This window comes from Nuphar pumila, chromosome 2, assembly GCF_984573655.1.
Source record: "Nuphar pumila chromosome 2, dmNupPumi1.hap1.1, whole genome shotgun sequence".
In the NCBI taxonomy this organism is placed as follows: domain Eukaryota; kingdom Viridiplantae; phylum Streptophyta; class Magnoliopsida; order Nymphaeales; family Nymphaeaceae; genus Nuphar; species Nuphar pumila.
The window spans coordinates 1,003,119-1,031,041 of NC_143250.1; the positions used below are offsets into that span (position 1 = coordinate 1,003,119).

The following is a 27,923-nucleotide window of genomic DNA, read 5'->3' on the forward strand; positions in this document are numbered from 1 at the left end:
GGCTGCCTGGTTGTAAGAGAGCGAGAGGATTTAGCGGAGGGCCCTTCTTAATCACTTAATTAAACTCAATAATCCATCGATTAACTCTTTCTAATCGAAGGGAGCTTCTCCTTCCCAAACCCATCATTATCTCCTAATAGAGATCTCCCAAACCCTGATCTCCTCCCTCCTACTCGTCCCTTATCTCCCCTCGCTAGCGATCGACCTGGATCCCTCCGATCGCCTTCTCTTCCGTCCATCTCTCTGGGGATCCAGCTCGTGATTGCTAGCGAAGAATCAAACGAATTCTTCATTTTTTGCTATTTTTCCCATTTTCCTCGATTTTTTGAGGTCGAATTTCGTTCATTGGATCGATTTTGTATTACTCTCCTCATTTTTTGGATATTTTCGGTCGATTTTTTCTTGTAATTGTTGCAATTTTCGTTATTTCGAGTCGTCGGAATGTGGAAGAGTAGCGAGGACGCCGATTCGTACTATGAGATTCGGCCGGGATGCGAAGTACCCAAGACTCAATTCAGGATAAAGGTATAAAAAGAAAAAAAATTCTATTTTTATAGTGTTTTGGTTCGATCCTGATGAATCGAATTTATTTATTTTTTCCCCAAGTTCTGATTTTCGTTGCTATTGCTGGGATTAGCTAGGAAGATTGCTACTGGGTCAATCAATAGAAGGATAAAATGGAAAATAGAAAGGAGATGGCGGATTACGTTCATTATTGTTGGCATGATTCTTGCGAGCATCGAGAAGTAAAAAATTTGTTTAAGTGGCTGGAAATGCAGGTGAATCTAGACAGTAAAGTAGGGGCGAATGTGAGGCAAAGTTCAAAGTCGAAATGTGAACAAACAATCGTTGAACAAAGGCCAAATAAAGGCAATTAAACGTTGAGTGTCATCTACCATGCATCATTTTGCTGCCCTTTTGGTGTTATCAGGAACCCTTGAACAGGATATCAAGACTCCTCCCTTCAGTAGGATTATGTTGAATGTAATAGCTATCCTTGTTGTTGCTATAAATTGATATTTTCCTGCATTGGTTTGGTGATTGCTCTCAAACTGAATTCCATTCTTCATGATCTGAGTGCTGCGTGCATTTGAGATTTCAGATATGTTAGAAAGTTGCTTGTTACTGTAATTGTCAATGATTTCTATTGGTGGGTGATGACTAGTATGATTGGTGAATGCTTGAATGTTGGGCTTTCATTCTTGTGTGTTGTGAGCTAGCAATTCATGTTATAATATTGCAACCACCATTGCCAATATCGTCTATTATTTTGCAGTAGGCATCACCATCTTTTTGGTAAACTTGTGTTTTACACTTCCAGTGGACTTTCAACCTCCCACACAGCTGATATATGACTTGAATGTTTAATTTCCTTAGGTATTGATAGATCTCTCTTAATATCAATTTATAATCTCAAAATTGAGGAATTGTTTTTGGGAGTCTGCCACTTCAGGATTTGTTCTCCTACTTGAGCGTGGTTGTTAACTGGAATTTCATATGCTTATTGCTTTGCTGTTAGCAATAAGCATATAAAATTGAGATACGTAAGAAGGTAGGCGTTGCACCCATTGAAAATAAGATGAGAGAGAATCGTTTACGGTGGTTTGGACATATTCGGCGAAGGCCTAATGATGCTCCAGTTAGAAGGATGGAGAAATGGGAAAATATATTAGTTAAAAGAGGTCAGGGTAGGCCTAGGAAGACATGGATGGAGGTGATAGGAAAGGATATGAATGCTTTGAACCTCACCGAGGACATGGCATTGGATAGAAATGATTGGAGGAGAAGGATTCATGTGGAAGACCCAGAATGATTTTCTTTTTTGGTTCATATCGCCGACCCCAATTGTTTTGGGATGAAGGCGTAGTTGTTGTTGTTGTTGTATTGCTTTGCTGTTAGCTAGTTGTATTGCAGTACTTTGAATATTCTCATTAAACTTGAGAGCCCCTGAGTCTTAAGATATTGTGGAATTTTGCAACTTTTTCAGGTTGGATCAAGTTGTTGGAGTGATTTCCCTTTTTCTTTAATGAATAACATGTATCTTAGAATTTGGAATATAAGACAATATCAGTTTTCTCTGTGAATAAGAAAGCTTATGCTATGCAACCATGAATCTCCTGGAACATCAATCTTTGTGCAGGATAGATCCACATGATATTAAATTTGACTGGATCCCACATGTTGCATGGCATGGTCTATTTAATACAAAGCATGCTTCAAATCAAGTGAAATCAGCACGATGTCTGACCATGCTATATTGCTGTCATTTGGGTCATTGATTTTGTGTTTTTCACCAAAAACCTATTTGAACATCAAAGTTGACTTATCCAGAGCATGTCAAGTTATAAACAGACTTCACTTAAACTATGTCACATGGACACTCCATTTTGCCTTCTGCACCCGTGTCAACACACGTGTCCCCGTGTCAACACACGTCCACACCTGGACACACATTTTACACTCCGTACATACAAGTTTGTATTAAATTTATAATTTATAATTTATAATTATATTTTTAGTTTATAACTTTATATTTTCAGTATATAATATATTTTTTGGATATAGCATATATATTTAGATTATATTCAGTTTATTTTGTATTTATGTGATATATGTATATAGCCATGTCCCCATACCCACATTTTTTGGAATTGTTGTGTCGTACCCTCTGTACCCGCACCCGCACGCATACCCAGATGACATAGTACTTAAAGGAACAAGGCTCAGATCTTCAGGCTGGTCTATTCCGTAAAAGTCATTCATTCATCCAGATATGTTTTGATGACACGAGCTTCTACCTTCTTATATTTGAATATGACTTATATACTGTGAGGAAGAGATAGGTGCATAGACACTGGAGAAACAAGGTTTCTATCTGAAGATCTGGATCCTGCAGTTTTGCTAAGTTTGACCTTTTTCGAAAGAAACAAGGTTGTTGCCATAGGGATTAAGATTTGATTACAACACATTCTACAGTTTGAACTATATTCTCCAAGAATAGATTATGATGATTGACATGCCCTCAACTATATCTTTTATTGAAGTCTGGTTGGTGCTTTCACCTAGCACTCACAAGGAAATGTATCATGAGAACTTCACTCACAAGTGTGTCAAGAAAGCTTTCTTTCCAAACATTTCCAGTTCCATGCCTTATTTCCTTTCATATGCAAAAAGACTTAGGGTTGCTAACCTTCATATTATCAAATGGAAAGCCTGAATATGTCTCTCTCAAATGGTGGAAGCTTGTTTAGATCTGAATTTTTTCATAAAATTGCTCCAGTCTATCTTATTTTCAATTTTATACGAAGGGTTCAAAATGCACACAATACACAGGCATGCACTCACATGCAAGCATATAAAAAAGGATGGCCATTGACTAATGATTGATGGAATGAACTATTCTCTCTATGCAGAACAGAAAAAGAACACTCAGTGAACGAGCATGGCGTGCTGCTTTTACAGAAGATGGCCGTGTCCAAATTGGTGATACACTTGGCCGAATTCATCGATGGGTAAGAATCAAGTAGTGCCTACTTACAGTCAGTCATGCTTAGAAAGAACAAATGCATAAGCTTGCAGTCAGTCATGCTTAGAAAGAACAAATGCACTACTGAGGCATCATGAGTTAGTTTTCATGCCCTAGTCTAAAGTGATAGTGTGTTTTGGACTCAATGTTTATGATGTCTTAGAGATGAATGTTGTGAAAATGTTCACTATTTTTGGTAATATAACTAAATCTGCTGTACATATGTCACATGAGTCTTATTTTTATTACAGCTACTAAAACAAGGTGGACTGGACTAGTTTCTAAACTTCTCAATATGTGTAGATGCATGCAACATGTTGCATTTTCCATCTCTATACCCATTACCAGCTAACATACTAATTGCATAAATCAAACAAAAAAGACATAAAATATGTATAGGGAATCTACACAATTTTTGTTTACCTGACAGGATGCTTTGGCCGAAGAAAGTTCCCTAGCAGCTGCATTTATTCCTCAAGAAAGTTCTAGTTTAAAAGAAATTGAGTCTGGGATGAAAAACTAGACTCTGATTTAATCAGCCCTGATATCTAATACTCCCTGTTCATTTTTCATAATCTCATGCATGTGTTTTTCTGCTTCACTTGTATTAATTAAGTCTTATTTGGTAGGATTAAATTGTCTTACCTCAGTTGATATTTTATTCCCTTCAATTACCCATGTACTTCTCAAAAAACGATTATAGTAAATATAGTTCAGTGGTCAATGGATACCTTTACCTTTTGCTCATGCTACATCTTGTTCTTAATGTAATATTTGAAGGGTTTTCATGTTAATGAGTTTTAATTTTGCTTTCCATGTTCAATGCATGATTGATGGATTTATGCCCTTTCTCATTTTTCTGATTAGGGAATCCACCCATCCATCAGAGGAGAAGTTTGGGAGTTTCTTCTTGGTTGTTTTGATCCCGATAGCACTTACGAAGAGAGGACCCAAATAAGACAACGTAGAAGGTATCCAAATTTCCTAAATGCTTCCCTAAGTTTCTTGGTATCCATAATAATCCTTTCAAGGTTGTAGAATTCTACTTTCTTGACTCCAATATAAAGATTGAGTTGCCTAGAAATATCAGCATGCATCCTTGGCTAAAATTTTCTCTTTTCTTTTTCTTCTTCAGTAAATTTTAAGTGAATAACATTAAGAACATTTCAAATGGAGTAGAATCCTTGGTCATGGGAATGTTTTCTTGGTGTGAGATTTTCTTGTTCTGATACATACACACAACACTCACAAGCACACACAGACTTTTCGTGTGATCCTATGAGAGAGAGAGTGTGTGTGTGTGTGTGTGTGTGTGTGTATGTGTGTGCATGTGTGCATACACACGTGCATGTGTGTGCATATGTTAGTCCTTGACCGATCCAGTTGGGTAACTCCTTGTTCCTGTTATCCCCTCCTTTGGGCCCTCTCAAAATCAGGCCATGGTCAACAACATGAACTGAATTTGGAACCATTTGCTACTTCATCACATGTATCCTAGTTAGACATAAACCATGTTTGATTAAAATAATCTGGACTTCGGTAGCTTTGGATTTCAAGATTTTGACTAATGGTGTTTAGATTGATTTGAGTTCTTTTAGATGCAATAATTTGGGGTCATGTGTGGAGCTTTGTTGTTGAGATACTTGACTAAACTCAAAAGATATCAACTAGTTCATCGATTGTTTCACACAGGTTGGATAAATGTGGGTGGTTTGGGGAATTTTCTGTCCAATTTCTGCATATTTTATCTAAGTCTTATTATACAATGTATGTATAACCTAGATGGCATAACTCATGCTGTCAAAAGGTTGATTTCTCTCTCAACTTTTATTGGTTATGAAACTATTACAGTGTTATGAAGCTGAACCAAGTAACTAATTTTTCATGTTTGGTCTTCTACCTAGTTGCTGTAATGAAATATGCGGAAAAACAAAGAGTGCGATAAGCACTTACAATACCCACTAATGAACAAACAAAAGAGGTAACACCCAAACCCACAAGAGACAACACAACATAAAAATATAAATGTCTCTTATTGAAAAAGAGAGAGAGCTCTCAAGAGTGAAAAATACAAGAGGGGTTCACCCCTATATATACACAAAAGAAGGAGAGGGGGGATGGCCTTATGGTTTTAAAAGAAGAGCCACCTAGGGGCTCCCCGTGGAGTCGTTGGGAGCCCCCAACGGTCACAAATGTGACCGTTGGGGGCCCATCGACTCCATGGTGGGGCCTCTTTTATGTGAGCAAAAAACAAAAAATAAAAACAAAAAATAAAAAGAAAAGAATTACAAAATAAATGAAAAATAACAAGTACCCCTATCGGGTACTTGTGAAATGACTAAAATACCTCTATTGGGTATTTTAGACAATATATATATATATATAAACATGTATATATATATATATGAAATACATATATTTTAACACCCTCCCTCAAGCTTTACGGGGATATAACCGAAAGCTTGTTAAGGAAAAACAAAAAACGAGGAGCAACAAGGGTTTTAGTGAAGAAGTCTGTCAACTGGTACTCAGATGTGACGTAAGGTAGTGCTATGGTTTCTCTTAGGTATTCATCACGTACGTAATGACAGTCTATTTCAATATGCTTAGTACGCTCATGGAAGGTGTGATTGCTTGCAATATAAATTGTGCTTTTGTTGTCACAACACATCTTCAAAGGAGTAGAGATGACAATGCCCATATCACTGAAGAGACTTCTTAGCCATACAAGTTCCATGGTTGTAGTGGTCATAGCACGATATTCCGCTTCCGTTGAGGACAAGGATACTTTGTGTTGCTTCTTGCACCTCCAAGAAATCATAGAGTCACCTAAGAAAACACAAAATCCCGTAGTTGAGACTCGGTCATTGAGATTTTCTCCCCAATCAGCATCAGTATAAGCCAGTGTTATTAAAAACGCGCCTCAAGGCGCAAAAAGCGCGCCTCGCCTCAAGGCGAGGGCCTTTGTGCCTTGAAGCGCTGGTATAAAGCGCAATACCCATGAGGCGTGCGCCTCATAGGCCTTGAGGCGCACGCCTTGAGGCGAGGCGCGCCTCGGACTGAGGCGTACACGTCTCTTTTTGCTGTAGTTCATGCACAGAAAATGCATTCAACTATTCTAATTTATTCTTTTTGTTTTCAGTTAATGTGGAAAACCATACGCCCCTTAGTAAAGGTGCTGCATCGCGCAAATTTATACCCTCACGCAACCATGCACCCCAATTTTTTTAAAGTGCCGCAACCACGCACCCACACCTATGTGACATAGATGATCAACATGGGAACCTGTGGAATTACTGTTTAGGTCTGTCGACATGGGCTAGGTGACATGTTGACAGACCTAAAAGAATGAGATAGCTGGATTGTAAAGTAGCACGATCACAACAAAGAGTCTCATGTTCAAGACCTGAGAGGCTAACCCCAACCTGCATATCATAAGAAAAAGGAAAATTAAAAAGAAAGGGCTGGCTGACATTTTGCCTTCCTTCAATGGCTTTTGGATTATCAGCTTTTAACAGTGTGAAGGACTTTGTTCATTTTAGAGCCTTTGCTACTTAAGGGCATAGTCACCAATCAGTCATGATGATGATTGTGGAGTGCCACAGCTCTTCTGCTTCTGATGAGCCTTTTGACATGATTGACTGCAGTCACCTTGGTTGAGGTGCTATTGTTGATCTTGTAGCATGTTTATGCTAAACTTTAACATTTAAGTTAAGGGGATACATAACCTACTGACTAAGATATAATTTTTGAGCTAGTCATGATATCACTATCAATGTTCAGTGAGTCGATTAGATGAGATAACTCAAGCACACCTATTTTCCATGAGAAAAGCTTAGCAATTGTGGATAGAGAGAAAAAATGGAAAAGTCAGGAAATAGAATAGAAATAGGCTGTCTTTCATGCCAAACTATGGAAAATAGAAAAAAGATAATAGATAGAAATAATATGAAATTGAGAAAAAGATGTTAAATCAGAAATCTAGGAAGGGGAAATATCACAATGTTTCATGATAATATCATTGCATGCTTCAAATTTTCATTATTTTGAAAAAATGATGACAAAATACTTTAATAATGTTTCATGAAAATACTGCTAAAACATTGTGATAGTTTGAAAATATTGGAGATATGTGTGTTGTATTTTCAAGCTTATGAAGAAAAATCCTAAGGCTTAAAGTTTTATTTTTGATGAACTCACTATTCTTGTTTGGGCTTAAATATTGGAGATATGTGTGTTGTATTTTCAAGCTTATGAAGAAAAATCCTAAGGCTTAAAGTTTTATTTTTGATGAACTCACTCACTATTATTTTTGATGAACTCACTATTTTTTGAGATTTTTTATTTCCTGTTGGTTGTTGCTTCATCAATAAAGATTTTTTTATTTATTTATAATTTTAGATAATTTTTATATATTTTTTAAGTTTAAAAAAAAAACTTTGAGGCTTACGCTTTACGCCTCAAGGCTTACGCTTTACGCCTCAAGGCTTACGCCTCGCCTCAGATTTTGGTGGAGCGTCTCGCTACGCCTCAACGCTTTTCACAACACTGGTATAAGCAATTAAATCAAGTGATAAGGAGGAGGAAAGAAAAACTCCCTTAGTTATGGTGTTTTTGATATATCTGACGATCCTTAAGACTACACTCATGTGCACGGTTGTAGGTGCATGTTGAAACTGACTGATAGAGTGGACGGCATGAGCTATGCCTGGCCGAGTGATGGATAAGTAAGTTAGAGACCCAACAAGTTGCCGGTAGGGAGTAGGATCCTCGAGAGGTGTTCCATCTTCCAACCTTAATTTTGCATTGATGACTTCAGGGGTTTCTGTCTTCTTATCATCGGAGATACTAGATTTGGAACAAATGTCAGCAGCAAGTTTCATCTGAGAGAGAATGTACCCTCGAGGAGAGTACGCTACTTCAATCCCTAAAAAATATCTTAAGAAACCAAGGTCAGACATGTCAAAATTTTCTTTTAAAACTTTCTTAATATCATTAATTCCTTGCTCATCACTTCCAGTGATGATCCTATCATCAACATAAAGTAGTAAAATAACTACTGAAGACCCTGCACTTTTCACAAACAAAGCAGTGTCAGTATAACATGAACAAAAATTCAAACTTATCATTACATTACTAATCTATCATGCCAAGCCTTTGGGGCTTGTTTCAAACCATATAATGCCTTTTTAAGTTTGAGAATTTTATCTTTACCAATACATACTCCTAGTGGAGGATCCATGTAAACTTTTTTATTTAATTCACCATTTAGGAATGCATTCTTAACATCTAGTTGATAGATAGGTCATTTTTTGACTGACGCCACAGCGATAAGAGTCCTAACACTGGTCATCCTAGCTACAGGTGCAAAAGTTTCTTCATAATCTATACCGTATTCTTGAGCATATCTTTTTGCTACTAATCGGGCTTTATAGCGTTCTAATGAACCATCACTTTTAGTTTTAATTTTGAAGACCCATCTACATCCAATCGACCTCTTTCCAGTGGGTAATGAAGTTATTTCTCAAGTTTTTGCCTTTTCAAGGGCACTAAGTTCTAAGTTCATGGCTTCAACCCATTGGGGAGTGTTTTTGGCCTCATTATAATGTGAAGGTTCATGAAATGAGTGTAATGCAATAAGACACGCTCTATACCTTGGAGTTAGAGACTCATAGGAAACAAACCTATTAGGAGGATTGGAGATTCGGCTGGATCTCCTTAAAGAAGTTTCTTCTATGTTGGACCCTTGAGAGTATTTTTCTAAGGCGCTCATTTGAGCTTATTGACCACGCCTAACATAGGTTTGGATTGGTCTATCACTTTCATCTTTAACATTGTCAAGAGGAATATCCTCTAGGTCATTCAATGGCTCATTAGAGATTTCCTCTTTTTGAGGAGTCTCATCTTCTTGGGAGAGAAGATCAAATAAGAAAGCATATTCACTTTCGTCAATATCTTTAGTTTTCATAAAACCATTTTCATTTTCCAAAAAGGTTACATCTTTGGATACATAGAGTTTGTAATTTTTCAAGTCAAAACATCTAAAACCCTTTTGATTTTCTCCATATCCTAAGAAAACACATTCAATAGCTTTAGGAGATAATTTGTCTCTTTTATGTGTCAGGACAAAACATTTACACCCAAAAATTCTTAATCTATTGAAATCGGGTGTTCTTTCAAATAGTTTTTCATATGAAGATGCATTTTGTAAGGATGAAGATATCATTCTATTTATCAAGTAAGTTGAGGTTAAGGCCGCTTTGGCCCAAAAATTCTTTGGAATTTCTTTGGAAATAAGGAGTGTCCTAGTGGTTTCCATGATGTGTCTATGATTTCTTTCGGCTAAACCATTTTGTTGAGGAATCCTAGGACACGATCTTTGATGAAAAATTTCATTTATTTCTAAATAATTTTGAAATTCATTTGATAGATATTCTCCACCTGAATCGGATCTAAGAGTAGAGATATTACTTGAAAAATGATTTTTGACTATCATATGAAATTTCTTGAAGAAGTCAAAGACTTCGGATTTTAAATTGAGAAAGTAGATCCACACATATCTATTGTAGTCATCAATGAAAGTAACGTAATAGGAGTATCCTCCTTTAGACATGACCGGGGAAGGACCCCAAACGTCCGAATGGACTAACTCAAAAGGTCTTTTGGACACAAAAGTTCGATTTGGAAAAGGGGTGGATTTCATTTTGCCAAAAATACAACTCTTGCAAACAAAATGTTTCTCATTACAAAATTTCTTTCCAAATGGAAAGGAGTACATTTTCGAGAAACTTGGATGTCCAAGTCTTTGATGCCAAATTTCAATATTTTTATCTTGGACATGGTTACAAAAAGAGTTAGTGGGAAGTTTCAAGTTGCTCATGTAATAGAGATCTCCCCTCCTATGGCCTTGCCCAATCTGCTTTCCGGATCAGAGATCCTGTATAGAGCAATCCGTAGTTGAGAAGGAGATTTCACATCCATGATCACATATTTGAGCAACAGAGAAGAGATTTAAATTAAGTTGAGGTATCACTCTCACGTTTGGCACAAAGAAATCTTTAGAAAAATTTAAGGTTCCAAAACTTTTTACTTGTAAAGATGTACCATCGGTAGTTGAAACATAGGAGTTTTTAGAGTTATTACACAAATCGGAAAGCTCATTTTCAAGAGGGGTCATATGAAAGGAAGCTCCATAATCAAGGATCCAAGAAGACATACCTGGAGGAGAGGAAGAAGCTATGGCGGCACCCGAGGTTGATGGAATCTTGAGTAGAGTTTGTAGTGCTTCTGATAGTTGAGCAAGAGAAAAAGACTCATTCCCTTTGATAGTTTCCTCCTTCTTTTGAGTAGCTTCTTCAATGGAGGCAACCTTGTTTTTAGGTGCTTCATTCAACTTAGGGCAATTAGGTCTTATGTGACCTGGTTCTTGGCAATGATGGCAAATGACTTTTCTATAGTTGCCATTATAATTATTTTGCCTTCCAAAGTGTGGAGGCTTATAGGCTTTTACATGGTTGCCGGGTTTAGATACGACCAAAACATCATCTCCTCCTTTAATCATGCCAAGACGAGTTTCTTCTTGGCATATTTCGGCTATGGCATCTTCCAAGGGAAGAGGCTTAGATCTACGAAGAAGGGAAAATCTAACTTGTTCATATTCGGGCCTAAGCTCATGTAAAAATTGGAAAAAGTGTTCTTTTTCCATTTGTTCTCTTCTTAGTTCCACATCCACACTAGAAACCCACTTTGGTTCTAGCAAAGATAGCTCATCCCATAAGGGTCCAAGAGTGCTATAGTAATCTCTTACACTCATTTCACCTTGCTTGATAGTCCAGATTTTTTCTTGAAAAAAGAATTGACGAGCAAGGTCTTTTTGAGTAAACATACCTTTCATAAAGAACCATGCTTCATTAGCCATCCGAAACTTAACAATGTTGGTGCAAATCTTGAGCTCCACATTGTTCATGAACCAAGCAAGAATCTTCGCATGCTTATTTTCTCAATCTTCTACTTTAGATTGGTGATCTTCAATGGCCTTCATGCGTGCATTTCCTTCAAGAGCTTTCTCTTGATCACCATCCATCTTAGTGAGTTGGAGTTGTGGTTCCGGAATGGTGCCCATAACGTATCCCCAAAGTTTTTTACCTTTGAGGTTGTTCTCTATGACGGCGACCCACATCATGTAGTTGGAGCCATTGAGCTTGAAGGAGAGATCAATCTTTTGTTCCCCTTCCATTTAATCACTCACAAGAGGACAAACGAAGAGAGATACAAAAAACAATAATATAACTACTCAACTAGCTATATTAAGAAGAAGAGCATACACAAGGCTCTGATACCATGTAATGAAATATGCGGAAAAACAAAGAGTGTGATAAGCACTTACAATACCCACTAATGAACAAACAAAAGAGGTAACACCCAAACCCACAAGAGACAACACAACATAAAAATATAAATGTCTCTTATTGAAAAAGAGAGAGAGCTCTCAAGAGTGAAAAATACAAGAGGGGTTCACCCCTATATATACACAAAAGAAGGAAAGGGGGGATGGCCTTATGGCCTTAAAAGAAGAGCCACCTAGGGGCTCCCCATGGAGTCGTTGGGAGCCCCCAACGGTCACAAATGTGACCGTTGGGGGCCCCATCGACTCCATGGTGGGGCCCCTTTTATGTGAGCAAAAAACAAAAAATAAAAACAAAAAATAAAAAGAAAAGAATTACAAAAATAAATGAAAAATAACAAGTACCCCTATCGGGTACTTGTGAAATGACTAAAATACCCCTATTGGGTATTTTAGACAATACATATATATATATATAAACATGTATATATATATATATGAAATACATATATTTTAACAGTTGCACACTGCATTGTGCTAGTTAAGGAAGTCCTACCTTCTGAGCCATATACTATGAATCAGTGGAGAATAAAGCAAACTGTAGACTTTCTTGGGTCATGGGTATCATAACCATCACCAAATCAAGGTGTTTATGCTGATTTAGCCACTTGTGCAGTTTGTCCTAACAAAAGCTCAAGGGTTAGAATAGGCCATTCATCTCATTCCGCTAGGTGTCCTCTTGATTTGTTGGTGCTTAGCTTGCATACCTGCTATTTTCCCTTTGTTTGAGTCATCCTACAGGACTAGTTTTCTGCAGGTGTGAATCATGTTCATGGCTTGTTTGGCTTGCATAGGGAACATACTCATTTCATATTGAAATGCTTGCATAAGGTATGTCAACATGGACCTATGTACGCACGTTTTGAGACTTCATTTTGTTTGGCTAGGTTAGCAGTTTGGTATTGAAATGCTACAAAACATATGGTTAAGATGGTCCTCTTGAGCCATGCACTACCACATATTTTGATAGTGGTGAAATGTGCTGTTGGTGTAAATGGAGTGGGTGTAACGAAGTGTGGATTGGTCCTATGGAAGTAGGAGAGATAGGAGAGGAAGTGAATGAAGGTCGAGTGAGAGAGAGAAAGAGAAAGAGAAAAAAAATGTCTATCATTCACTGTCACAGGAACTTGCCATTTTGGCTGTGTCCCTGGTGACACGACCACACAGACAATGACACATATGGCTGTGTTATTTTAGTATTTTTAATAAAATTTGTATTGTTTTTAATATTAGTCCAATAAAAAGATATATTTTATGTATTAAAATATCAAAATAAAATTTTATTGTTTAAACATTTTAAAAATTTGTGCCATTGTATCTTATCCTTAAAAATTTTTATGAACTTGTGTCACATGTTGGGTCATACGATTCTTTTGTGACATCGATCATTCAATATCTCAATGCCATACACTTATTATATTATATATTTTCTCATGGACAGAGCTACTCTTATAGACAAAAACTACTAATCTGTACAATATGGGTAAAGGACAAAACCATATCTGCACAATACAGAAAATGTAGACATAAAACTGTATTACTATCTTTGACACTCTTGTGGGCTAAAGATGGTTGCTTGCTACTTCCTTTCCTCTTCAAGAATGTCATCATTGATTTACCTTGGTAGCTTTAGGTCTAACTGAAGCATCGGATCCATAGTAAGTTCTTGTTGGAAGGTTTGCTCCAGTGGTTTAAGATTCTCTATCTTTATCTTATACTACTAGTATGTACAAATGCTGGTGCTATTTCTATCTCTCCTCATACTTCGACTTTATTTTTTTATATTTTTTTTGCATAGGGTGTTATTTAATCATCTTTTGCTCTTCCAAAGTACCTACAAGATGAGATGATTGTAATGATAGTCTAATGAGAACACTTTTTATTTCTCTATGAAATTAGGTTACCCTTGACATTTCTTGGGTTTATTTCATCTTTATACTTTTATCCTTTTTCTTTCCGTCAGTTCTTTTCAATAGCTTCATCATTTGGTAACATCATCAATTATGGGATCCTCCATAGTTATTTTTTTGTTAATGTAAAGTGGTCAAATGATTGATAAAGGACTCTTTCGTAGTGCTTTTTTGTTCTTATCACAAACATAAATTTTATGAGTTCATGATATATTAGCTGTGATTTATTGAATATTTTATAGTTTCTTTCATATTTATATCTTTTAGATCCACCTTTTATGAAAAGATCATTTAGATGTTTCTAAACTTGTAAAAGTATATAGTTCTTCTGGGGGACTTCATTATGTTCTTGCTATTCTGCTATATAGATGACTTTCCTGTGATATCCATTTTTTTCTCTTCATCAGAAAGCTTAGTCAGTTTGGATACTAGTGCCAGATTTTATGAGAATAAAAGCTTGCGTTTAGCTTATTTCCACAATTCTCCTTTTCAATTTTGAAGCTCTTTTTTTTGTGAATTTACTATGTGGATTTTTTTCTATAGGAAATTCATATGTTTGCTTACTTTTATGAGTTTTTCATCTTTGATTGTAGGGAGCAATATGCTGTGTGGAAAGAAGAATGTCAAAAGATGAATGCTGTCATTGGTAGTGGAAGGATTATAACCGCGCCAATAATCACTGAAGATGGTGTTCCTATTCAGGATCCTATAGTACTTTTGGAAGCTAACCCAGACAGAGATTTATCCTCAATCAAGCATGATAGTGATGGTGATGAAAGTGAGAATGATACTAATGGAAAAGAACAAGAAAGTAGAGTAAGTGATGAATCGAGTTTGAATGCTGATGCTTCTGGGTTTGATAAAATGGAGTCTACTGAAAGGGCTCCATTAGACAAGAAAGAAATTCAGTGGAAGCTTAATTTGCACCAGATAGGTAGATGTTTGTTTTCTTTTTCTTTTTCTAGTCTGTATCATGTTTCTGCGGCTTGTGTGGTAATAATTCTGCTTATCTGATTATATGATTGCATATAGCAGCATATATAGATAATACTGCATTTAAATTCTTTGACCTTTAAGGCTGTATTTTGCCATTTGTTCATTATTGTATGCCTTTATATCATTTTTACTTGTAAGGATATCTCAACAAGCAGATATAGGTCATTTGTTTATGAGAGACCTTTAATCCCTTTCACATGATTAATAACCATCATCTTGTTTGGCATTTGCCATACTTCAATTTGCAACTTAAATGTTGTGTTGCAATCAAAGCATTTCACTAACACAGACCTTTTTATATCTTTTGCTATTACATTGTGCTACTATAATCATTATCAAACTCTCCTTCTGTTGTTGCTTAAACAATAGAAAGAAATAAAAGCCGTACAGCTTTAATTGATCCTTTTGATTTCTGAGAACTCCAAAAGGTATGTTTTTGAATATCATATCCTTTGCCGCTATGGTGAACATGGTTGTTGAAATTGTCCTTTCATCAAAGGAAATATTCTTCATATAACTGTATGGTTTATTTTTCCACCATTCAGGTTATTTTGTCTCCTTCAACTTCCTTTTCTTTGACCTTTTAAGTCCAACTGATATATTGGTGGTTCAATCAGCACATTGGACATTGCTGCTCTCTTTTAATCTGTTTTTTACATATCTTCTCAATACTGTTAGTTCATTGTTACAATGGCCTCTACAATAGTTAGTAACATATTCTTAATTTAATATGCTTGTTTGTGTGTCTCATTATTTCTCTTTTTGTGTTATATTTTGCTTCTTTTTCTACTTTTTGCCATGTATTGTTCTATCAATTGAGAATGTCTTGAATGAAATCTTTTATTGTATGAGATGACAAGTGATCGGGAAGAGATGTTGAATCTTTTCTAACCCAGTCCATAATATTCTCTATTATAGTTTATTCCTGTCAGTGCGTTTATGGGAAGCTTGTGGTCATTTGGAGCTTCCCTATAGCACTTGGAATCGGAAATAGTATATACTATTCATATTTTTTTGGCTCTATGGTGGTTGCCTGGTTGGTTAATGAGGGATTTAGTATGATGAAAATATATTTTCCATAACTTCATATCATATATTTTATGATTTTTGCTGAAATTCTCATGATTGATCTCTTTGCTAGGTTTGGATGTTGTTCGTACTGATAGAACATTAGTTTTCTATGAGAAGCAAGAAAATTTGTCAAAGCTGTGGGATATTTTGGCTGTTTATGCATGGATAGATAAGGATGTCGGTTACTGCCAAGGTATGTCCGTACTTTCCTGTTGCTCATTAAATTAAGGAACATAATTGCCCCTTGTTAGATGACACATTTTATGTTTTTATTTAGTTTACTGCTCTTAAAAAGTTTAGCTGGAATTGGATATTGATTGTAATTTATGTTCATAGAATTTTGTGTGCAATTGCATGCAGGGATGAGTGATCTCTGTTCTCCGATGATCGTTCTCCTTGGGGATGAAGCTGATGCATTCTGGTGCTTTGAGCGCCTAATGTGCAGGCTGGTACACTATACAACTTCTGCAACTTATCCTTGAGATATATTTGTTGCACAGAAATGTTTATTGGTCCACTGAAATTTTGCAAGCATTTGTGTGCTGCATTGCTGATAAGCAACACATGGTCCTTGAGGGCCTCCAAACATAGTCACAAGTATTGCCAATAATTACAATTTACTGTGATTTTTGTAATAAATTAAGAAACCCTTAAATAAATTGAAAAAAGTGATAAGTTGAATTTATTATATTCTCTGGTTATTGTGATTTTGTGAAAAAAATCATGTTACAATCATGATTTATAAAATACAAGCAAATTTTAGGGAATTTTGGGTGTTAAACCTTTTCTCCCCAGCATCATAAGCTGGTAGATAAGAGAAGTCTCTAGAAGTAACACTTTCACCAGAACTCATGGAGTGCATTTCTGCCATCATATGCAATCAGAAGGACCTTACCACAGATTTTGCAATATAAAGTAAAAACAGAACTTCAAAAGTCATCATTCTACTCTGAATTCCATGTGGAAGGTACACTTGGATAATGGGGAGTCAAAGGTATGGGAAAACTTTTTATAATGGTTGGAGTATTCCTCATTGATACAGGACTGAAAAGCAGTAAGCATGTATATTGCTTCATAGTTATTTAATTTTCTTATTCCAAGGATACAGGATCCGTGCTAAATATGGCATGGTGTTAAATGAAACATTTTATTGGATTTCTGGTGTTTTTTCAAAATTCTGACCGTACAGATGTGATCTATATGCTTGTTTTTATAGGAATCAGTTCTTGGAGCTTTTGATTCTGATGCATGGATGGTTTTTATAAGGTTTCAAAAAATCAACGGCCTACAATTTTCATAAATTTTCAATGCTCCAAATACCATTTTTTCATCCAAAATGCATGATCCAAGTGTCAATTTCTGGTAAATCAATCATGCTGGACACATCTGTACGGTCAGAATTTTGAAAAAACACCGAAAATCCAATAAATTGTTTCATTTAGCACCGTCTCATATTTAGCACAGATCCTTATCCCATAAGACAATATTAGTCTATGATGAATTATGAATTATGGCTATATTCTATGTATACTATATTAGTATGTGTGGAGTAATATATTATATCATACATATGTAGTTATCTGTATAGCAATGTTGTAAGAATTGTCTCAGGGAATCAACCGATTCCAATTTGGAGCTGAATCAAACTGAATCAGCCAACTTTTAACCAGAAAATGACATCACAAAAAATATTAAAAAATTAATTTAAGCCATTTTTACAAAATATTAGAAAAAAAAGCCAAATCAGGTTGGTTTCATATTGAATTTTAGCTGATATGATACGAATCGGCCAATTCACAATGATACTGATGACATTTCTCTAGAGTACTGATGTGTTGCACATTATTTTTATTTACTGAGATTCTTTTAGAAGAATAGATTTTCTTAAAATATCCCCCGATATTACCTGGACAAAAGTATCCTGGAAAAATATGTATTACAAAAATATCCTGGAAGGATTTTTGTGACTATGTTTTGAACATGCATTTGTGTGATTTTTTAGTCCTCAATGGTATTAGCCACATGATCTCCATAATCCTATAGATGATGTATTCTATATTACTTGTTTTTTTTTCATTGATTGCATGCTTGTATTTAGTTTTAGTATCAAGTCTCAAGTTTGTATAATTTCTTATTGGTGATCAGTGATCCTTTAGTATCCATCTGATGTGAACATTTTTGTTACAACCATGGAATACAATGCCTATACTGTTTAATTAGTACAACTCCACAACCACTTGCTGCCTTTATCACATTATGATATTGCTTGTGATATTTAATACTGTTCATTCAATGGGTGAATGTTATTCCTGTGCTATTTGAATTGCTCTCTCTCTCTCTCTCTCTCTCTCTCTCTCTCTCTCCTGTTTGTGGTACTTTTTCCCTGAGATAGTTACTTACAGTGCATATTTCCTTTGTGTGAAATTTAAAGCGACGAAACTTTAGATGCACAGAGAGCTCAGTGGGGGTGGAGCAACAGCTTCATAATCTAGCATCAATAACTCAAGTTCTTGATCCAAAGCTTCATCAGCACTTAGGTAAATTAACTCTTTTTCGTCCTTTCTGGGTTTGTTTTTGTTGTTGGTTCACCTTTAACTATTCAAATTGGTTACTGTTAGCTTTGAATTAAAGCATTGCATGATCGAACCAGTGAAATCATTTCCATAATTGTACATGCATATTTTTACAATCCTTTTGGAAGTCATATATGATGCCATATTAATAGTGATAAATCTATCGGATTCTAGGTCCTCGATTTTTGTGAAATGAATTTTTTCCTGAATAAAAATCTGTCATATCTTTGCATGATCATTGTGATCTGCAACCTTTGTGGTTTCATTTTGTTTTGGTCATGTGTAGGAGAACAGCTTCACGTGCACCTTGCAAGGTATATTTCAAGTGTGTGAGAATTAAGTTTATTTTGGAAAAACTGAATAAGATAGAATTAACTCATTATTTTGGCACTTTGATAATTGCATTTCAAAAAATAAAAAAATGCAACGTATGTTAAAAGTTTGATAATGAGTTGCATCATATGATGGAAGATGATTCGTTGACTGCAGAAACACTTGGTGGAGGAGACTACCTATTTGCATTCCGCATGCTGATGGTGCTATTTCGTAGAGAGTTTTCATTTGGAGACTCGTTGTTTCTTTGGGAGGTATGCAGTTATTTAGCAGAATTTTGAGAGTGGGACTCCTAAAACTGATCCTGGAAGCATGTTGTTCCTATATGTTCTTCTCACCTGCATCTGTTTGTGAGATACCTTGTATGGAAAATTGCATTGCTTCACATGATCATTGTATTTTTTGAGGCTTCTAGTAACTGTTGAATTTGATTACGGTGATTTTGGTGCGCTTCATCTATTTTATGCTAGTTCTAGAAGCCATATGGGTTATATAATAATCATCAGCCCATCTAGCCCTTGCACTGTGAATGGCACAGTTTATTGTGGGAGCACAACCCATTTCAACGAGCAGTTTTACACAAGTACATGACACCTATATAACATGGGTACTTCTACTCAGCTCCATACCCATGTCAACATGGGTATTGATACTAGGTACTCCTAGGTATAGGATAATGAGTTTGGACTTGATCTGTGTCCATCTTATAATCCAGTCAAACTGTTAACTCTCAGGATCAAAATGTCAACATTACTTTATGTTTGTTGATTACTAATTATTAGTAAGCTTTATATCTTAACGTACTTTACACATCTATCTCGTAATTGACAGTCTACAACTTATTTTTTAAAAAAATTACAAAAACACGCATGACTTTTGACCTATTTACAAAATCACGCCTAACTTTTGAAAAATTACAAATACCTACCTGAGTTAACAGACTAAATCTCAAAGACATGCCTCCCCTAACTCAAATAGTTTTACTATGGTTGAGCTATGTTTTGGCATGGCAAAATTATTTTACTGCCCTCTGTCTTTTTCTCAACATTGGTGTTTGAAGTTGAACCTTCTGACGTTCCATGGCTGTCATTTATGGCAACAGCAAATATACTAAAAAAATCCAGTTTTCATTATGCATTTAGTTGAAGGCCCTCAATCATTAAACTCTCTCTCTCTTTCAAACAAGAAGAGATCAACATTCTAGCAATGATCTACAAGGTCTACAATGTTAGGCAATAAAATGAAAATCATTACAAGAAAACTGTTGGGGAAAACCCTTATTCCAACATGAATGGGAAAAATAGTGAGAGCTCTCCAACAGTAAACTAACATGAAAGAGGAACAGCCGATCAGGAAGGTTTTGAACTTCATCACCTTTCAACACTCAAAAACAGAACGAATCCACTGCCATCCAAAGTTTGTGTGGCATACATGTCTAATGTGTGAATGGAGCAAAAACAACGGAATTGTGTTCGCCAAAGCCAAATGAGTTTGAGAGAGCTGCCATTAACACCATTTAAACACCTGACTTTTGACCCATTTTTCTTTTTGTATGGGGAAAGATATCTTAGACTTCCTGATTGACAGAGCGATACATCATTATCATCGCCCATCATCCATCTCCCATCATCATCACCATCTCTTTTCTTCTCGTCTCCTCCCTCCATTGCTTGACTAATCTCCATGGGCACCCACTCATTTTCAAAACTCTAGCTCCGTCCCAGCCCCTTCGTCTCTGATCTGCACCCTCGACCCCATCTGGGTGTGATTCTTGTAATGAAAAGAGGCGGAAGCACCAATAGAGCAAAAGCACTCTTTAAGAGTGACACCAAGAGCCAAGAACACAAACACTAAAGGTGTACACACAAAACTCACAAAAGTAGAAAATGACTTAAAGTCATAAGTTGAATATTATTGAAGAAAGAAAGAGAAGGGTGAAAAACCCATGCTTAAAGAGGAGAAACCTCCTCTATTTATAGAGGAGGGAGTGAAAAGGAAGGGACCACAAGAGGCTCCCATGTAGTCGTTGGGAGCCCCAACGGTCATAAATCTGACCGTTGGGGCCCCAACGACTACATGTGTGGGGCCCTTGTGGTCTTACAAAAAAGAGAAAATAAAAAGGAAAAAAGAAAAAAAGGAGAAAAGAAAAAATATAAAAAGAAAAAGATTACATGTGGTTTTACAGAAATACCCCTATCGGGTATTTCAAGAAAAGGAAAAATGTATATATATACATATATGTATATATATATACTGATATATATACGTATGTATATATATATAAGTATATGTATATATATATATATACATATTTTAACACGCCCCTTCAAACTTTACGGGGAGAAGACCGAAAGTTTGCCAAGAAGAAACATAAATCGTGGAGTTGGGAGCGCTTTGGTGAAGAAGTCAGGCAGTTGATATTCTGAAGTGACGTATGGTAATGTGATAGTTCCTCTGAGGAATTCATCTCGAACGTAGTGGCAATCCATCTTGATATGCTTGGTCCGTTCGTGAAACGTATGATTGCTTGCAATGTAGATCACACTTTTGTTATCACAGCAGAGCTTGGTGGGTGAGGAAATGAGAACACCCATGTCACCAAGGAGTCTTCTGAGCCACACGATTTCCATTGTTGTCATTGTCATAGCCCGATATTCAGCTTCAGTGGATGATAGTGAGACCTTTTGCTGCTTTTTACATCTCCACGAGATGAGAGATTCACCTAAAAAAATGCAAAGACCAGTAGTTGAGATACGATCATTGGGATTTCTTCCCCAGTCAGCATCAGTAAAAGCAGTTAATTCAAGAGATGAGGAAGAGGATAAGAAGAGTCCCTTGGAGATGGTATTTTTGATGTATCGCACAATTCTCATTACAGCCGCCATATGAACTGTAGTAGGTGCGTGCTGAAACTGGCTTGCAGCATGAACTGCATGAGCTATGTTTGGACAGGTGATGGATAAGTAAGTGAGAGATCCAATTAATTGACGATAGGGAGTTGGATCCTCAAGAAGAACACCATCCTCAAGTCTCAGTTTTGCATTGATAACTTCGGGAGTCTCAACTTTCTTTTCATCAGACATTCCAGATTTGGTACAAATGTCTGCTGTCAATTTCATCTGAGATAAAATGTATCCTCGCGGGGAGTATGCCACTTCAATTCCTAAGAAATATCTCAAGAATCCATGGTCAGACATATCAAAAGTTTATTTTAACATAGACTTCACATCTTTTACCCCCTTTTTGTCATCCCCAGTGATGATCATATCATCAACATATAATAGAAGAATAACGATGAGATTACCTGTTTTCTTAACAAAAAGAGCAGTGTCAGTATAGCAAAAAGTAAATCCTAAATTGATTAATACACTACTAAACTTATCATACCAAGCTTTAGGAGCTTGCTTAAGTCCATATAAGGCCTTTTTCAATTTCAAAATTCTACCATTTAAATTCATACCCGGAGGTGGTTCCATGTAAACTTCTTCATTTAAATTTCCATTTAAAAAGGCATTTTTGACATCTAATTGAAAATTTTGCCATTTTTTAGCATAGGCTATTGCAATAAGGGCTCGAACACTAGTCATTCGAGCAGCAGGGGCAAAGGTTTCATCATAATCTATCCCATACTCTTGGGCATATCCCTTGGCCACTAACCTAGCCTTATATCTTTCCAATGAACCATCACACTTAGTTTTTACTTTAAAAACCCATCTACATCCAATGGGTTTCTTGCCATTGGGAGGATCAATGATTTCTCAAGTTTGTGTCTTTTTAAGAGCATTAAGTTCTAGTTCCATAGCTTCATTCCAATGAGCATATTGTTTAGCATCATTGTAATGAGATGGTTCATGAAAGGAGTGAAGATCAAGTAGACATGCTCGAAAGTTTGGAGAAAAAGAATCATAAGAAACAAATCTATTTGGTACTTTGGAAATACGATTTGATCTTCTTTGAGAGGTTTCTTCGATCGACTCACTTTGAGAGAATTTTTCAAGGGCACAAGGTGGATTTCTTTCATTCCTTCTAGAGTAGACTTGTATTTGTCTTGACATATTTTCTTCTAAATTTTGATCATCATTTGGATGTTCAAAATGATCTTCAATGAGAGGTTCACTAGGATCAATATGATCATCTATGATGTTTTCTTGAGGCAACAAGTCAAATAAAAATGAATAATCAATGTTTTCATTCGGTTGGTGCGAAAAACCATTTTCTTCTTCTAGGAATGTGACATCCTTTGAGATATAAAGTTTGTTTTTTAGTATGTCAAAACATCGATAACCATTTTGTTTTTCGCCATATCCTAAGAAAATACATTCAATAGCCCTAGGAGAAAGTTTATCATTTTTGTGAGTTAGAACAAAGCATTTACATCCAAAAATTCTTAGTCTTTTATAATCGGGAGACATATTGTAAAGTTTTTCAAATGGAGAAAGATTTTTCAAAGAAGATGAAGGGGTTTTATTGATAAGGTATGTTGAGGTTAGAACCGCTTCGGCCCAAAAGGATTTTGGAATATTTTTTGAAATTAATAACGTTCTTGTGGTTTCTATTATGTGCCTATGCTTTCTTTCCGCAAGACCATTTTGTTGCGGAGTGTTGGGACAAGAACGTTGATGACAAATTTCATTTTCTTTTAAATAGCTTTGAAAATCATTGGACATGCATTCGCCTCCCGAGTCAGACCTAAGAATAGATAAGTTTCCCAAGAATTGATTTTTAAGCATTGCATGAAATTCTTTAAAGAAGGAGAAAACTTCGGATTTGCGACTTAGGAAGTAAATCCATGTAAATCGAGTGAAGTCATCAATAAAGACCACATAGTACGAAAATCCTCCTTTAGACAAAATAGGGGAAGGTCCTCATACATCGGAATGAACAAGTTCAAAAGGCCGAGTGGTGAAGTAACTTCTTTGAGGAAATAGAGTAGCTTTAGATTTCCCAAAAATGCAATCGTTACAAGTCATGTGATTGTCTTTACAAGTATTATTCAAAAAAGGAAAAAGAGACATTTTTACAAAATTTGGATGACCAAGTCTCTCATGCCAAATTCCAATACTTTTGTCTTTTACAAGATTGCAAGATGACTTAGATGGAAGAGTCAAAAAATCCATAAAATAGAGATCACCCCTTCTATGGCCTTGCCCAATCAGCTTCTCTAACTGGAGATCCTGCACGGTGCAATCTTTAGGTGAGAAAGAGACTTGGCATCCATGATCGGTGATTTGGGAAACGAAAAAAAGATTTAGATTAATTTTTGGAACGATTCTTACTTTAGGAACGAAAAACTTTTGAGAATTTTTAAAATCAAGTGTTCCAATACTTTCAATTTTCAAAGATTTTCTATCGGCCGTTGAGACATAAGAGGATATGAGTTCGGAAAAAACATTTGAAAAAGAGTTTTTATGAGATGTCATATGAAAAGAAGCACCGGAGTCTAGTATCCACATACCTGGAGGTGATGAAGAATAGGTGATGGCGGCTCCGGATATTGAAGAAGATGTCTTTAGAAGATGTTGGAGAACTTCAGAGATATGATTAAGAGTTTCTTTGATATCTCCCTCTTTGGCACTTTCTTCTTCCTTCTTTGGAGAATTTTCTCCAACCGCGGCTACTTTTCCCTTAAGTTTAGGACAAACCGGTCTAATGTATCTCGATTCATTACAATAATGACATATCACTCCCTTTCTAGGCCCATTATTTTTGTTAAAGTGAGGAGGTCTATATGCTTTTACATTTGATTCGGGCCTAGTAACGGCCAAAACTTCATCACTCTTAACGCTTAGGCCAAGTCGAGTTTCTTCTTGGCATATTTCGGCAAGGGCGTCTTCAATGGGTAAGGCTTTGCTTCTATGGAGAAGGGATGCCCTAACTTGTTCAAAATCCGGTCGAAGACCATGAAGAAATTGGAAAAAGTGCTCTTTTTCAATTTGTTCCCTTTTTAACTCAATATCTTTCGGGGCCACACATTTAGGCTCAAGAAGAGCAAGTTCATCCCAAAGAGGGGTTAGAGAGCTAAAGTAGTCCCGGACACTCATATCCATTTGTTTGGTGGAACGGATTTTTTCTTGACAAAAAAATTGTCGAGCAAGATCCTTTTGGGTATACATACCCTTAAGGAAAAACCATGTCTCATTGGCCCTTCTAAATTTGGCAATATTAGCACAATTTTTAAGGTCAACATTGTTCATAAACCATGCCAAAATTTTGGCATGGTTACTTTCTCAATCCTCAACTTTGGATTGATGGTCATTGATAGCTTTGATGCGTTCATCGCCATCTAAAGTTTTTTCAACCTCATTTTTTATTTTAGTGAGAACAAGAGAGGGTTCGGGAGTAGTTCCCATAACAAAACCCCAAAGTTTCTTACCTCTTAGATGATTTTCCATAACGGAGGCCCACATAAGATAATTGGACCCATTGAGTTTAAAAGAAAGCTCAACTTTAGAATCACGTTCCATCGGCACCAAATATTCTTCCTTTCTTCAAAAGCTTGAGAGGCACACGTCCCAAGATAACAAAGAGAAGCCCAATCACCAACTGAGCTCTGATACCATGTAATGAAAAGAGGCGGAAGCACCAATAGAGCAAAAACACTCTTTAAGAATGACACCAAAAGCCAAGAACACAAACACTAAAGGTGTACACACAAAACTCACAAAAGTAGAAAATGACTTAAAGTCATAAGTTGAATATTATTGAAGAAAGAAAGAGAAGGGTGAAAAACCCATGCTTACAAGAGGAGAAACCTCCTCTATTTATAGAGGAGGGAGTGAAAAGGAAGGGACTACAAGGGGCTCCCATGTAGTCGTTGGGAGCCCCAACGGTCATAAATCTGACCGTTGGGGCCCCAACGGGCCCTTGTGGTCTTACAAAAAAGAGAAAAGAAAAAGGGAAAAAGAAAAAAGAAAAAAAGGAGAAAAGAAAAAATATAAAAAGAAAAAGGTTACATGTGGTTTTACAGAAATACCCCTATCGGGTATTTCAAGAAAAGGAAAAATGTATATATATACATATATGTATACGTATGTATATATATATATATAAGTATATGTATATATATATACATATTTTAACAATTCTTCCCATGTTCAGGTGTATTGATTGAGGGCACAAGATGAGGTGTTGAGAGAGAGAGTGGTTTTGACTCAAGTTTAGGGAAAAATAATAAGAGATACATTAGAAGGGCAATTAAATAATTTTATTATGACAAACCATGGCCAAGCCAGCTCAGTTAGGGGAGCATGCCTTGAGAATTAGTTTCTTAACTCAGGCAGGTATTTGTAAATTTTTAAAAGTTAAGCATGCTTTTGTAAATAGTTCAAAAGTTTTTGTAAATTTTTTCTTATTTTTTTTTTATGACGAAGAACCCTTGCCAAGGCGAGGAAAACCATGGGTGGGGCTCCACAACCACCCTGCCTTACGTGGCCCTCCTCCAAAGCTAAGGACACATCTTTGCACCAGTGGGGTTTGATCCGGTGCCTTCATCTCAGCACCCTCACAACCACCCTGCTGGCCACGCGGGTGACCCCGCGGTGGTGACAGTTTACAGCTTTATATGTAGGGCATTTCGTAAATCGTAGCATAATTGTGCACTTTCTATGTGTTTTCGTGTGTGTGTGTGTGTAGTCATATCCCCATATACCATTCTTTTAGAAATTTTCTTAGAATACCTTTTGTGACTCGTACACCATTCCTGGATCCATACCTGTGACATAAGTACATGCCTATGTGTGTGTGGATGTGAATATCGTACAGGTTGGATAATTTATGTTGTATGCTTGAATGTTTGGACATGTATGCTGAATTTATCATCTGCAAGCCTCTACATAAAGAGCCTCTTTATGGTTGCATTTGTGTACATGTCCATGGACTAGTGCGTGTTTATGTGTGTGAGCTCCATGTTTGTTTCATACAGCTTGGGTAATTTATGTTGTATGTTTCCATCTTTGGATGTATATGTTAAAACTTCATATCTAAGGCTCTATAGATTCATGGTTGCATCTATATATGTCAAGAGTCGATTACTATGTTCAGTTTCAGTTTCTCCTCTGGGAACCTTCTATGACTTATCTGTCAACATTGTTGTAGATGATGTGGGCTTTGGAGTACGATCCTAACTTGTTCAGTATGTACGAAGAGCCTGGGTTGGGCGATGAAAAAGCCGAGGGGTCCAAAGGAAAACCAAGAAAACAATTTGGAAAGTTTGAACGAGAGAATATGAAAAATGGATCAAAGAACCTGGAACCCACCCCTATATCAGTCTTTCTTGTTGCGAGTATTCTAAAGGACCATAGCGCAAAGCTTCTGCAGGAAGCGCGAGGTCTGGATGATGTTGTAAAGGTACATATTCATGTGAAGCCATCCGCTGTATGTTGTTGAGGTTATTGATAATTTGAACTTCAAAAAGTGTTCTATCTTGCTTTCGTTTATTGATGACTTCCTCTCTCTCACGTGTTCGTCTTTATATGGGAGTTAGATTTTGAATGATCTTACCGGAAATCTAGATGCAAGAAAAGCATGCAGCACTGCTATTAAGCTTCACAAGTCATACCTAAAAAAGGTCAGTGAACCCAGCGACATTTTCCCCTTTTCTTTTACCAATTGTGGAGCTTTAGCTTAAAGTTTTGTTTCCTTTTCAGGCCAAGAATAATACCCTCAATACCGTCTAGGTATGGATTCTTTTGATTGACTGGACATCAGCAGAAGGGTGATCTGTGTGGCTTAGCCAGAAAGAGAAATTGTTTGACACCAATCTTGACGTGGAGAGGCCCTTGAATGTAGCACACCTCATAACCAGGAAAATTCCAAAAAAAAAACACAGCAGCCAAGGTGGCAACGTAATTTATATGGGTTGGATTTCATGATTTGTTTATTGTGATGATCAAGCCTGCATTGAATTGGTCCTTTCCCTGTATTTTCCTTTGCATTCAACAAGACGGATGAAATGGATCCATGTGTATTTATTGCTGGGGCATTTGATTTTCTAAAATCGGTGTTCTCAGGATTGTCTATGTATGTCTTGTGTTGTTATACATGTACGATTGCCAACATTTTGGCAGCTTGTTGTATATTAATAAAAGTATCATCAATTTGACATGAAGCTT

At 36.4% G+C, this 27,923-nt stretch overlaps 1 protein-coding gene across 3 annotated transcripts; it reads left to right on the forward strand.

Annotated features, from left to right (window-relative positions):
• LOC149844380 (rab GTPase-activating protein 22-like) lies at window positions 1-27,919 on the forward strand. Of its 3 annotated transcripts, XM_089994391.1 has the most exons (12): window positions 390-525; window positions 638-746; window positions 3,414-3,512; window positions 4,394-4,497; window positions 14,434-14,774; window positions 15,978-16,100; window positions 16,268-16,356; window positions 18,339-18,444; window positions 18,970-19,067; window positions 26,908-27,159; window positions 27,296-27,379; window positions 27,459-27,637. In XM_089994391.1, exons 2-12 carry the CDS (start codon window positions 678-680, stop codon window positions 27,486-27,488), a joined length of 1,395 nt encoding a protein of 464 aa, XP_089850517.1. In that variant the 5' UTR covers window positions 390-525; window positions 638-677; the 3' UTR covers window positions 27,489-27,637. The 3 variants fall into 3 exon arrangements, with proteins under 3 accessions (XP_089850511.1, XP_089850517.1, XP_089850504.1); XM_089994385.1 differs by lacking the exon at window positions 638-746 and having other exon boundaries at window positions 1-525; window positions 27,459-27,919; XM_089994378.1 differs by lacking the exons at window positions 390-525; window positions 638-746 and adding an exon at window positions 778-984.
• The last annotated feature ends 4 nt before the right edge of the window (window positions 27,920-27,923 follow it).